Here is a 14,845-nt window from a genome sequence, read left to right as displayed (position 1 = left end):
TTTCTTGTCAGGAGAAGAGAGAAAATTCAGAGCACCAAATATGTAGCTACAGCCAGCTTAACTTAGAAACAACCAGCCCAGAGGTAACAAAACCCACCCACCAGCACCCTTCATTCTAAGCAAAGAACAAGTTATCAGCTCATTTGCTTAATCCCTTAAAACGGCAAGTTGTTGTTTATCAGGGTTTACGTGTTGGACCAGCGAGTGCCAGGTTAGCTACCCAGAAGCTGCTGAACCCATGTATTGAACAAACAGATATGAGAGTGGTGTCAGTTTGCACACACATAAAGAAAAGATTGGAATTCAGAGCAGAATTGTGAGTTGCTCGGTGCTTGTCAGAGAGAGGCTGTTTCTCTCAGTGGAGGCAGCGGTTGGAGGCACTGGTCTGCAAATGAACCATGATGAAAGTTTAAAAAAAACCAAAAAAAAAAAACGACAAACTGAGCTAAACAGAAGCACGTGAAAATTAGAGCAAAAATGAAACAGGGGATAGAAACAGAAAGATAAAAATGCCGGTACCACCCAAGTAAAGAAAATGGGGAAAAGAAAAAGGAAAAGGAGGCGGTAATTAGTTGAGAGAGTACCAGAGGAGGGGAGGGTTGGTGAGCAGAGAAGAGGCAATCATGGGAGGCTGGTGGCTCGGCCCTTGATGGCCAGGACCCGTCGAGGAAGACATGGGGTCAAACCTGGCACATAGTTCCACAGCTTCACCCTGCAGTCACTGGGGTCAACAGGACAGGAGGAGGAGGAGGAGGAGGAGGAGGGTGAGGAGGAGGAGGAGGTGGAAGGCAGAGTTTAAGAGACCAAACACCAGAAAATATTGGTTCACAGAAAAGATGACAGAGGAAGAGGAAAATGATTAAAGATTTGATGAAACAGCTGAGTCGAGAAGATGGGAAGTAGACGGAAGGTAGTCAACTTCAGAGAAACACCCACCGGCTGAATGAGAAAAAATTAACACCAGTAGACCGAGGAGGTGACAAAATGTCCCAGTCAGACACAGACAAACACCAAAGTAAGAATTATATTTGTCTGATGCAGCTATGAGCTCAGCAATAACACAGATTTAGACAAAAACAGAATGTATCTGACCCTCTCTGAGCAACTCTAGGCTGAGACATACCTACAGATTGATGCTGGAGATGATCCAGTATTTCACTCAGGAAGCTATAAAAGTAACTAAATTATAAGCATTATGTGCTTTTGCACTCAAACTCTGTACTTTTTAATAAAGCTATTCTATAATTCTTCCTATTGTCAGTAAAGCCCTTGAATAACAAACAACTAAAGGGAGTAAACACTGCACTTATTGGGGACTTAATATACTTTTATTGTTCTTGCAAGGAAGTATTGCAGGTATGTGTGATTGATGCAGAATAAACTAAAGTGCACATTTTCATCATAATGAATGAAATTGTCAGACATTGAAAAGATTTCATTAGTTTTTAATAGTTTATTTTTTTATAGACTATATCACACTTTAACCAAAATGCAAATAGTTTCAGCTCAGCAAATTGATGGTTTTGTTGTATTCATGAACTGTGTTGACAGTGCTAAACACATGCAATACCTCTAGCATTAACTTCATGATTTAGATTAATGATAATAGTATTATAATCAGATGACAATTTCAATAGTTTCTTTAATTCTCCAGATCTTTAAAAAAATTTAAAGAAGTAGTTTTTAACCATTAATATCTTCACTAAATCAGCAGTACACTGCATGGATGATGAACAATACTGTTTGATGAACTGAAAATGCTGCGATAGGAAACAATTTTAGATTAATGGTGCTGGAGTATCGTAGTTTTTTTGAAATTATAGATTTACCTGGACGCAGTGAAGATCTGCCTTGAATTGGTGCATATGGCGTTAATGGGGCTGTCATGGCCTCTGACTTCTCCAATGGGAGTGAAGTTGTCTACGTTCCACACCTTCAGCATGCCACCCCGACAGCCGCTCAGCAGCATGGGTCGACCCGGTACATACGCCAGAGCACACACCCAGTCCTTGTGGGCGTTCGGGATTTGCTGTGGATGCAGAGAGAAGTTAGAGTCAAGGAAAAATAAAACACCTGACACTCACTTCCATACATAACAAGTAGCCGAGTGGCTCGACAGCAGCTGTGCAATAGAGTCATCTGGGTTTCTGCTTTCTTAGAATAGAAGAAACACACATGTTCAGTGTTCTGTTTTTAATGCATATAAATTACCCTCAACAAACTGGGACATTTCTTCAATGAAAAGTGCACAGCGTCGTTGCTAGGCAACATCTAAGTACAAGAACAACGGAGACTTGCTAAGAGACTCTATTTAGATTCAATACTCTGGTTATTCTTAGCTGATGTGTCTGTGCACTCAATATTTTACAGTGGCTTCAAACTGAATTCATGAACTAAGAATGGAACTATCTGCTTTAAGTTTGCCAATCAGCACGAGGAAATAGCAAATAAAAGACAGAAGAATCTAAGATTGCAGAAAACTTTATGAGAAGTGTGAGGAGTGTTTCAGTCATATTCATTGCAAATTAAGAATAAACTATTGTTGAGGGTAATTTGTCAGTAAAATCTTTATATGCAAGAGTTTGCATGCAAGTATATTTTAACAGCTCATTTTATTTTATCAGATTTTCTGCTATCAGTCCAGCACTTCTGTAGTGCTGAAAAAAAATCTAAAACATAGCTCAGACAAATAGCTTCTAAGAAGGCATTGTGTGTGATTTAAACACACATTTTTGTAGGGATTAAAGAAAAAAATTACTAACACAGTGAATTTCATTTGCAAAAAATCACAGTAGAGGTGAGATGTTAAATATAATCATTTCAACTGCTATTGTTTCATGCTTCTTTGTTTTTAAAAATTCAGACCAAATGTACAAAAAAGCCATTAGGATATTCCACAGGGCTTTATCAAACTTTTATTATGCCTACACTTAGGGTTTTGCATTTGTTGTTTTTATTGTTCTGTTTATCTCAGCCAACTGGGCGGCACATAATGTAGCCCTGAACTGTGGTACAAAGGCATTTGAATGATAATTATTTTGTTATATTTGCTTCTGTCAAATAATCGTTGTTTTCTTACACTTTTCAGCTTTTTTTTCCCCAAAAATAACAGTACAAAGAAAGGTCCTTAGCTTGGGTTTGCATACAGTCATCTTTCTGTGCATGTTTTTCATGCTGCACTGATTTAGTAAGTTATAAAATCTACATCTGTTCCTCAGTTACATCTAGTCAGTTATACAAGTCTATTACAGCCACATTCATCCCTACACTGTAAAATAAAGCATGTTTTATTACTGCTTGGCTTTGTCTGCAAAAAAATTTAACTATTATTTTTCTGGAGAAATAGTCCAAACCGAGAGCAAAGTGGTAATATCCAAATGGCTATCATTTGCTCAGTACCTTATAACCTAGTGCGGATATCATTTGCTTTAAATAAACAACTGTGTGTGTTTAAAAACAGCATGATTCAATAACTGTAGAGAAATTACCAGTAGCACAAATGGATACATATGGACAGAAGTTCTGTATAGTTTTTTCACTGTGTAATGGACAACAGTGCACAAGGTAGAATGAAGGTGTAGATTCGTCCCGCTTACACAAGTGTGATCTAGTGCATCGGTGTGTTATCCTATAAGGATCTGATGAGGCAAGAGGACATTTACACTGTTTCCAATATTGAATTTGCCATTCACTGATCATGTACTTCTACAGTTTAACTGCCTCGTTGTGATTTCAGCTGTTCCAACACTGGAATTCTCTGCATTCTCATTTTTCTTATAATTCATGTTATATTTTTGGCATAACCATATATCACAATATCTCTTTACAGTTTCTCAGTCCAGCTCATGCTCTCTGAGAAAACAAGGAAGCCCCTAGAACAGTTTCTCAACCTGCAACTGTCTATTGGGTTGCTTAATAACAGCAACAAGGTCACTGGCAACCTGGTTAAAACTTGTTCAAAGCTGCTCAATGTTGCAGGTAAAGGTTGGATAACAGTCTCTGACTATCTCTGATATGCAGCTACTGGCCTCACCGACCTCCCAAGTATTTATTGCGATCTTAAGCATTGTGTTTGTCTTTTTTATAACCTCTATTCTGTCCTTTCTCCCTTTTACCCTCACCCTAACCAGTCGAGGCAGATGGCCGCCCTCCCTAAGCCTGGTTCTGATAGAGGTTTCTTCCTCTTTAATGGATGCTTTTCTTCCCTCTGTTGATTACTCAAAGGGAATTCAGGCTGAACTTGGGTCTTGTTGGATCGCTGTATGTTTTTGTAAGGTCGTCACTTAACAGTGTGAGGTGCCTTAAGATGAAATATGTTGTGAACCGGCGCTATATACATGAAACTGAACTGAATTGGTTAGATGGATTATATTCTCCCCAGTTCAACCTTTCAGTTCCTTTCATGTTTGCCACATAGGTTAAGATTCCATTAAGAAGAGTGGATGTTGAGAGTTTTAAAAGAATACTTTCTTTTACGTACGACGGTACGTGAGAGTAAAATCAATCCTAAGCTCTTTGGATATCATTTATTTATTTATGTTAATCTTCTGCTAGTCGATTTGATCATATCGATTGTGAACCTGTTGTAGCATCTTCTAATAAACAAAACACTAATGTGGTTTCCAAGTTAGGCAGACCAGTGTTTCAGTAATGTGAGATACTGTATGTCTGTTACACAACTAAAATAGAGATTTGAGGCTTCTCAGGTATGGAGTTCAGCCTAAAGAGCCTTGTTGGTCAACTTATTGAATGCAGGTCTTTTTAAACTGATGTAATTACAACTCTAGTACCCCTGTTTGTCTTTAACATGTAGGAGCTACATTTTCTGATATGGTCACGAAGAATTTTGAAGGTTGAACCTTGCGGAGCTGTTTACAGTGAGCCAATAAATTAAGAGTTTTGTGTTCACTGTCAAGTTATAAATAAAAATAAGCTGTCCATTTTGTTCTTCTCTGGGAGAAGAGGTGCTTGACAAGTTCAGTCTCTTCCCACTGCAATGGAATTAATTTACCAACAGCCAAGCAAAGTGTTTAGTTTATTATCTAAGGTAATGAGAGTCATGACAGTCATTTCCACAACATGTACTGAGTCAACAGACTTTTATCATCTGTAACCCAGAAAAGGTTGATCATTTAGAGTGCAATAGGAGCTGTATATGGGAAACAGGAACTGCAAAAATAAATGTTCACACGTACATCTACCACTCCATCTGCAACAACTTTACACCTGTGGGTTAAAATGTGTTAATGCTTTCCAACACCTCACAGAGAGCAACAAGGCACTGCAACAATGGTTGCATAAGCATGTCGATAAAGCAGCAAAAACGCACACACACTGGAAAATAGATTGTGGAAGGTATATTAAGATATTTATCAAGCACGAGGGGATCACTAAACTACAGCATACAGTAATTATGAACAAATTGCTCCACCTATCCCTCAAGGAAAAACACCATGGAGCATTTTAATGGAGGGGTCAGAGCAGAACAGCTCGCAGCAGCAATCCTGAAGAAAGCCGAGTTTCAGAGTCTACTGTAATATATTCTATTATACCCCAAGCCACAATTTGATCCCATTACATAATTAGACAGAGACTACTGAGTTAGAGAGGCTGTAAAATAGATTGTGTTGGCTGCTTCACAAATGAGGTTAAGGTCATTCATATGCCACAGACCACAGCACTGACTGAGCTGATTTAATGCAGCCTTAGAAGGAAAATAATAATGTCTTATGTTCTTGTTTTGTCTGTTCGGATAAACAAAGGCTAAACAGAACTTATGCAAAACAACTTGAGAAAGTGCTGCTTAATATGCATATTAGTGTGCCACATCCACCCACGAGGTGTATTATTATGCATTATTAACATATGTAGGCAACAGAGGATACACAACAGACACCACAGAAGTCAACACATGCACACACACGCACACACACACACACAGACAAACACAATGATGTTCCTCTCTGGTACCTGTGGCTGTGATCTGTGTGGGCTCTGACGCCCTGAAGTTGACACAGTGCTTTCCTGCCACATTACACCTGACGACAGTCTGCTGACTGTCTCCACAGAGCGAACACTCTGGGTAAAGGAAGACATGAAGGGAGCACTCCGGTGGCAGGAACCTGTCCACCAGCTAAACGCTCAACTGGCAGCTCAGCTTTGCACCGTCATCACCTAGCCAGATTCATATAACAACTAAAATACAGCCTCCAATAGTGTGGGCACAGAAGACATGTGTCTGTGAGTATTTGTCATAGGCGTGAGTGAAGATAAAAAGAAGCTACAACACTAAAGAAACTGATTTACGGTCTTTGGTCTAGACAGACTTACACAGTTTGGGGAATTCCAAATGTTTCCTTGTGAGATTAATAAAGGATATTCTATTCTATTCTGTTCTATTATTAAGGAAGATGTTGCCTTGTCCCTTGAGTCGTGTGTATTTAAATGATCTTTTCTAACAGCAACTACTTAGTCTGTTAGTTAGTCTGAAGTACCATTTCATTTCACCTTATTTATTTAGCCTAACACTGTGTTCATCATATCCCACTTGTTCATTGAAAAGGTTGATCTATTGTGCAGAAGTAAATGACATATCCGTCCCACTGACATCATCAGCAGTTAATTCAACATTTGTCAGAACAATCACAGAAATTCAAGTGTTTGCGAATGTTACACTGCAAGCTGATTTACAACAAATTAAATCCTTTGTGAATCCAGTCAATGCTTGTCATCATTTTTGAGGCAATTATTCTGCTGCAGTTTTTCATGGATTTATCCAGGTAGTTAGCAAGTAAAGCAACAAGATGACACTGATATTAGAGCCTGACCAATACTGGATTTTCAGGACCAATAACAATTTAAGGGAGTAAGAAATTCTAATAATGATATAAAAGTCAATATTGTTTATTCAGTTGAGGAAGTTATATTGAAAAGAAAAACATAATGGAGTTGCTGTTTATTAATCTAGCAGCTATGGATTTCACAAACTAATAAGTAGCTTACTGTGACAAAGATACAGACCAAGTTTGACTCCTGAGGACCATCTGCTCAGTGGTGATATGTGCTCTACTACATGTGCTGCATACATTATTGAGAGAATTGTAACAATGAAGTCTGAGATGCTCTGCTGAACAAACTATCTGATTACATAATTTCTAAATGTTTTATTTTTCTGTATCATGTTTTGTAAAAAAAAAATTGTCATAGTGATGCAGAGGACAACCTATAAGCCCATATCATTGATATATGTGTGACAGATCAATATTGACCGATATTTCTGATAATATCTACTGACCGATGTCAGTCGGACTTGAGTAGATATTAAGGTGTCTACAAAACTGTGAGTGGTTGACTGTTTCTCTATCTGTCTAAAACTGGGCACAACACCAGATATATGTGAACTGCCGAACAAGTCAGAGATGTGGGTGGAAATTCAGAAGTGTTGAACCAGACTCCATTCAATGACTCGTTTCATTATTAATTAATCTGCTACTTGTTAATTGTTAACCATGTAGTCTATAAAACATTAAATACAGAAAAATGCACATCGAAAAGTCTGACAGCACAAGGCGAGGTCTTGGTATTTTGTTGCTTTTTTCCAGCTAAAAGTCAAAAACCTAAAGACATTTCATTTAAAATAAAGACATGGGCCTTGAAATTAGCAAAACATGTCACATTTGATACTGTGAAAGTGGTTAGCAGTGCTGTCACACAGCTAGACAGTTCTTCATTTAAACATGCATAGGTTTTCCACAGTCAAAAGACAAGCACAGTAGCTGATTCGAAATTGGCCACAAGAGAGTGAATGCCTTTGGTCCACTGTCAGCTGTGATAGACTCCAGTCCTGTGACTCCCTTAAGGATAAACCAGGTATAAATAATGGATCGATGATACTGTTGTTGATTGATTTTCATTTTTCAAAAGTAATTTTAGTTTTACATTTTACATGAAATAGTAACACAGCTTCCATAATCTTTGCAAATAGCAAAAGGAATTCTGCTTCAGGGATTATTAAACTTCTTATTGTTAATCAATAATATTCCACTGTAGATGTAGTAAAAGTAGGAGAGGCAGTTGTTTAAATGTTTCATCATCATTAACAGGAATCTTACTGGAATTACTACCAAAGCACTGTGTTAGCACTCTCTCTGCACTGCATACACTATATGGAAAGACTGGCTTTGCCCTCCTGATTTTAAGGGTCAAGAGATCATGATAAAATGACCTCAGAGTCAGAGATCGAAGCCTGCTTCTACCTGCAGGCTTATGCCACATAATGTCATGAGCAGCACTGATGCACAGTCAGGGAGGCACGTTTAAACTTTGATGTATGAACTCACATATTCACATGAATATGGAATGATTCTGCTTACTATTCGTTCAGCCCTACAGACTGCACACAGTGAGCAGGAAAAAAAACACATCAGCCTCGATTTGAAATAAGTCTTGGCATGTCTTCAGCATGGTGGCATGTTTTAGGCCGCTGCTACCTCTGAAACACACATCTGAACACAAAAACACATGTAAGCGCACACACCTGTGTGAGCTCCTGCTGCTCCAGTTCCCATTTCTTGATGCCGTTGTCTCTCGACCCGCTGAACAGCACATCTCCCTGTACGGCCAAACACTCGATGCCGTCGTAATGCGGCGGCTCAAAGTTATGAGCTGGACCTATATTACCCATAGTTCCCTCTGCTACGTCAAACACCTAAGTACCGGACAGAAAGCAGATGGCTATAAATCATTTGTCTGCATCTTTGACGTATAATGTGATGATAATTTAAATCTGACCCTCAGATATGGTCAGAGTGTGTGTGTTACCTTGACGTAATGGTCTTTGGAACCAGTGATCACTTGGTCTTTGCCCAGCAGAGACTGTCCCACCGTCAAACACATGACGGAGCCAATGTGGCCCATCAACTTTCCCATCACTTGCATCCTGCACACACACAAACACCCACACCGAAGGAGATGAGGCAAAGGTCTGTGAAACTCATTACTTACAAGAGTCCGCCTCACGAGTGAAGTAAAACTGCTGAGACACGACGATGCCACAGGCAAAAATGACACTGAAGAAATGTTTAATACATTCATTTTTCATTTCTGGGGGCTTCTTATGCATCATTAAATGATTCTGAGCCTCTCAGTGTAAACTGTCTGGTCCAATCTGTTAATCATTTCCCCCTTGAAGCATAAAAACTGAGAAGACCACATTACCAAGGGACACCAGAAATAGGTTTCTTGTAGAAAACATGCTCATCAACACACTACAGTGCTGCATTTTCTTTACAGAGCATTTTTACTCTCTTCTGTCAGATGCTAATCAACTCTCTGGTTGATTACCAGACAGATGATGAATGAATACACACATCCACAGCCACATCTAAATTAATTTAAAGATGGCTGTAAAGAAAATAAATGCATGAATGAACTGCTCATGAATGTAAGGATGAGTACCCATATAAATCAGCGGAAGAATTATTTCATATTTCAATACATGAATGACGGGTACTTTAATCAGTGATTGGGTAAGTATGTCAGTGAATAAATTTTTAACTGAATAAATGTACCTGTTGAGGTCCCACATGCGAACAGTGTTTCCAGCAGCAGCGTAAAGCACAGATCCTGACGGGTTGAGGGCTATCTGGTTGATCTGACACTCGCCCTGAGCAAAGGTTATTGTGCGGGTGGTGGTGCCGGCACATGCATCACCTGAGACCACCTGCCCTGATGAACTGCAGGAGTCAAGAAAAAAAACAAGCAGTGTAAGAGAGCGGGTGATAATAGAGGAAGAAAGCGGTGTGACGCATATGGACACAAGTGCAATGAGCAGCAGTCGCACTTGCAGTTGTAATTTACTCTAAATGCATTTCACATCAGATTTCTCCATTAAATTTGCCACTTTTCTCCAACTTGAAGCACATTGCGGAACAGAAAGAGCATTTATACACATAATTTCTATCGAATCTCTCCTCCGCTGCAGTTTAGCTCTAAACGGTTCCATCTGGCTGACTCCAGGGAGGAAACTTACGTGAGCGTGCGGATACACTTAGCCGAGTCGCGGATGTCCCACACCTTGATGTAGGAGGTGGAGACAGAGAACACCAGGCAGGAGGAGGGGCAGTATTTAACCGACACCACGTTGTTTGGGTGACCTTTGAGGGTGACGATCTCCTGACCGGTTACCAGGTTCCACATCTTACAGGTGCGATCTGAAGGAGGAAAGTGGAGACGTTCCAGTAATGTGTGTAGCAAAGACAGTTTGGGTTGACGCTGAAGCACACATCATGTCATATAAAACCGATCAGCTGATTTTATCTTTGTCACTATTTGGCCTACAGTATAATTTGCAGATAACTTTATATAAAGTTCATCAGTTGGTCTGTCCACTATTCTGGCCCAGACTGAAAGATTTTAACATTTCTTACATCAACTGCTATATGTACAAACATTCATGATCCCCAGAGAATCAAACCTACTGACATTAGTGTTTCCCTGACTTTTCCTCTATTAACCAAGGTGTAATTTATTCGATTTTGAGTGATAGTCTCCACAACTGTTAAACAGCCTGCTTAGCATATGATACAGCCATTTATCTTTCCCTTATGATAAATTGTAATAACTCTGGTGATCTCTTCACCACTGAGTCCCATCATCTTTTTCAATACCACATTCCTGCAAAATTATTAACATTCCCATCATTCTCAGTTGTATTTTGTGTTTGGTGCTAATTAGCAAAAGCCGGCATGATAGCACCCATAAATACAAACAGTGTAAATGTCAAAAATTAAACCTGCTGGACACCAGCACATTAGCATTGTCACTGTGACTACACTGCAGTAGCATGCAGAGGCTAGTATGGAGCACAGATCACTGCTGCACATCCTCACATAGCTGCTTGTTGCTACATGTTTCGTTCTGAGCAATCAATTTTTTTAGATTACTTACAAAAGCAGACTGGGCTATGCATATATTAAAATATAAAGTTGCGCAACACTTTAGCTTAGTTTAGCTTAACATAACTTAGCTTGTCTTAGATGAACCTAAAGATTGGAACAAGGAGAAAGAGTTGACTCTGTCCAAAGTTCCAAAATATGCCAACAAAACCTCAACAATTTACTAATTAACATGCTATACCATTTGAGATGTAAGGGCAACGATATGTAGTTGTCGCATATTTCTTGTTTATACATTTCTGTTTGTGTTCAGCATATTCTCAGGAATTTACAACATATTGATTGGCTTTAGAAGGGCTGGCATTCTTCATGCCAAGCTCAGCCAGTCGCCTCCTGGCTCCAGCTTCATATTTAATGCACAGTGTGGCATCATTCCGCTCATCTCCCTCTCTGAAAGAAAACAAATTGGCACTTTTGCCAAAACGTTCCTACACAGTGCAATTATTTTATGACGGCCAGCTTTCCATTCCATTTATACAAGTAAACAGATCGATTTAAAAAAAAAAAACGACACAGGCTCTGTGAAACACACTTTAAAGGAAGGCCTAACATTATATTTACTGACATGAGTACCTTTAGATCCAGTGAAGAGCAGCTCATCTGTAGCATCCACGCACAGAACCGGCTTTGAATGGCCTTCAGCTACAGACACACACTGCAGGGGCGCCGTCCGACCCCCCTTCACACCCCCGATGGGATTGATCACACCCCTATAGTCCACAAACATGCATACAGGGTCACCATCTCTTCAGCATTAATCACATCTGTCTACAGATTTAAAGTAAGGGCACTGTGAGATACAGGCTTATGACTGACATGCAAACAGAAACACAAATGAAGAAAATAAAAATCAATACACATTAAAATAAATCCAACTTCCTTTTGTGTTTCCACCACTTCAGACAACATAACACTGATTTACATTAATGTCACTGAAACTTACCGTGATCATAACCATCACTACTTCTTGCCTGAACCTAACCTTAAACTAAGCATTCTTCAAAATGTAATCATTTCTGTTAGGAGGGCACCTAAAGGGGAGCTTGTTGCAAAAAAATGTGATTGTTTAAACAGATTTATTTCCCCATAATATGCGCAACACAAACATATGCATATTCCTCCTGGTTTAAGCTCACCTGCTCTATCGCTGCTCTCTCTGCCCTCCTCCCTCCTTTCTTTTTGTCACGGAGGAGCCCAGTTAAGGCACTACAGTAAGAGCTGCTTTACTATTCAGCTTGTCTTTCTGTCATTCCTCTGTCTCTGTCTCTCACACACGCACACACATATTCATGTATACACAACACACACACAGCTTCTTCTATGTTACGTGCACTCAGTCTCTCTAGCTGGACCTCTGCCTCCCCCCATCCTCCCAATCTATGTCCCACTGACAGGCCAGAGTCCCAGAGTGCCTGGAGAGCAGTCAGCAGAGTGAGACAGAGCAGGGAGAGGGTGTGAAGAGGAGGCAAGGACTGTGGGAAAATTGGTCCCTGGTGGGCTTCACAAATGGTGGTTAGTGTCTATGTGAGAGCGTGTGAAAGAGTGAGGTAAAGAGCAAAAATACTGAGGGAGAGAAAGAGGATGTGAGGAGGGAGGAAGAAAACCTGTGATTACACACAAAATTCAGGACAGATTTGTCTCAGCACAGAGTGAGCAAAATACAAAAGGGTGAAACTTGTCAAGGATAGCAGCATGCTTCTCCTCTGTGTCTGCATGTACGCTGATGCGTGAAAACACACAAAAAATACACGTCAAATCAAAAATCAAACACTAAACCAGACTTTCTATGTATCTTTTTTAACGGTGCATAAAAATGCCAACCAAAATCAAAAGGTGTCATTCACCAGCCAGCGGAAAAGGCTGCATGCACATTTGTTACGTTTCACAAAAACGCAAAACAAAACTGACTTGCACAGAATAAGCGCATAATTGTTTACAACAGCCTGAAAGATCAACTCTACAGCAGCCTGGAACTCAAAAATAAAGCCCTGCACGGCATCCTGAGATGTCATCATCATCACCACCACATGCAGCATCTATTCATCGGCACTCAAACGGGAGCTGAATCTCAGCATCTCCACAGCCAATCACCTTTTAGGGACCAGTTAAAAAGTGATGTGGGTAAGTTGAGAGATGTAACAAGTCGACAGCATATTATTCAGATTCTCAGCTGTGAAGCAGTGACGGCAGGTGTATGGAGTGAACACAGCATCGCATGCAGTCCGTCTCGCCCTTCGTTTAGTTTAATTCAATTTTGGAAAGTTTGGCGATAAGAATCTGCATATTTCTTTGATTAAAAAGAGAAAAGCATGCATGGAAAAATACTGATGTAATTTCTAATAAATGCAGAAGAGAGAGGAAGTATGGTTTTAAAAATTATGAAAAGAATTTCTGTGCAGTTTCCGTTAAATGAACCTTATCACTCTTAATGCTTTTAAACCAATTATGTTGCCTGATTAATGTCTTTCGCTCCATTTACTTTGATTAAAATGGAAATTTATAGAGATAATAATCACAATGTTTTTCTGGTGTTCAAACTAAAATATATTTTCCTTTAAAATAATACAATTTAATGTCTTTCACATTTATATATTACCAGAATCTCTACACACATAAACCCCTAAAACAAGCTCCTTTATTTACCTGCCAAGAAACTGTAATGTTATTAAACATTCTCCATCTTTCTCTATGGTTTTTCTCTAAAACAGACATACACCACAAGCTATAATGCTGCTTAATGTGGCTCTCATGTTCTTGCAGTGGCGTGATGTTCCAAATGGCAGAAATTGTTCCAATTCTATCAGCGTCTGTGGAAGATATCATTGTGTGCAGTGTTATGCACTATGTAAGAGCTGCTAATGGATGTTGCAGGGCCAAGACCCAAGAGACGATCGCTAATGAAAACATGGAGGGAGATCAGCGTGTGCTCTCTGCAGTACACAGAAAAACAGACAGAAGGGCCTGAGTGAGAGGGGCATCCATTTGTGTGTGTGACAGAAATAGAAATGACTGATCAAAATGAAGGGGAGAAAATTCTGTTGTTTATTTTCTAACCACATACTGTTGAACAAATCCGACATATTGGGAAACATGCTTATTTGCTTTGTAGCTGGTTGTGAAAATACAGCTTTCAGCCGGTTAGCTTAGCTTAGCATAAAGACTGAGGACAAACAGCTTGCCTGGCTAGCTCAGACTGACAACACCTCTTGAAGTTACCCTGGTCAAGAAATATTACATTTTTGTACAGATTAAACTAAAAAGATACAGGGTCTTTGGACATAGCCAGGTGAGTACAAGTTGCTACCATCACAACTGATTGACACGGTTTGGCTGGGTGATGTATATAAAAAAAAAATAAAAATCACAATAGCTTTATTTTGGTCGATATTGATGATCTTTGATAATTTTCAATTCCAGTTTTCAATAAAGATCGAAAGAAATAAGATTTAATTTGAATTTAACCTCCTTGAGTTTCACTTATTTAGTTTTATCTTATTACCTTCACTTATCAAGTTTCATAGGTAATAATTCTAATGTTTACAAAACAGCACAAACAAATAGGATAAAGGAGTGACTGTCCAGGTAAATGGGAATGTGGCGCTGACATCCCCGCACACCCAAACGTCAAGGCCAACGGCCATCTGAGCAGGCTGCTGAGGCACATCACTTGGGTTGAGGGGATGTAGGACACAAGGTTGTGGGTCTTTTTAGACCACGAAGCCAGTCTCATAAGGGCAACCGCTGCTTACTATTGGCTGCAGCCTCCAAGGAGGTCTGCAAGTGAGGATTGAGGTGACAAGAGGAGCAAATGTGACTGCAGACTAATCGACTTTGGAAGACCTGCATGGAAGCCATGGACAGAGCAAAGTTTGTTCATGCAGCTGAACTTT

General features: G+C 39.6%; 1 protein-coding gene across 5 annotated transcripts in view; it reads right to left on the bottom strand.

Moving 5' to 3' along the window:
- Window positions 1-14,845, bottom strand: part of kif21b (kinesin family member 21B) — a 73,717-nt gene that overhangs the window by 6,592 nt on the left and 52,280 nt on the right. For 3 of the 5 annotated variants that reach the window (XM_023297370.3, XM_023297372.3, XM_023297371.3), the window contains 7 exons: window positions 11,529-11,665; window positions 10,031-10,211; window positions 9,570-9,734; window positions 8,821-8,938; window positions 8,537-8,707; window positions 1,830-2,029; window positions 585-721 (listed from right to left, as the gene is read on the bottom strand). In XM_023297370.3, coding sequence (XP_023153138.2) covers window positions 622-721; window positions 1,830-2,029; window positions 8,537-8,707; window positions 8,821-8,938; window positions 9,570-9,734; window positions 10,031-10,211; window positions 11,529-11,665 — 1,072 coding nt within the window. In that variant the 3' untranslated portion in view covers window positions 585-621. The remainder of the gene's footprint in view (window positions 1-584; window positions 722-1,829; window positions 2,030-8,536; window positions 8,708-8,820; window positions 8,939-9,569; window positions 9,735-10,030; window positions 10,212-11,528; window positions 11,666-14,845) is intronic. The other 2 variants (XM_023297373.3, XM_023297374.3) reach the window with 1 other exon arrangement.

This window comes from Amphiprion ocellaris, chromosome 5 (genome assembly GCF_022539595.1).
Source record: "Amphiprion ocellaris isolate individual 3 ecotype Okinawa chromosome 5, ASM2253959v1, whole genome shotgun sequence".
NCBI lineage: Eukaryota > Metazoa > Chordata > Actinopteri > Pomacentridae > Amphiprion > Amphiprion ocellaris.
This window is presented reverse-complemented; position numbering and strand designations above follow the sequence as displayed.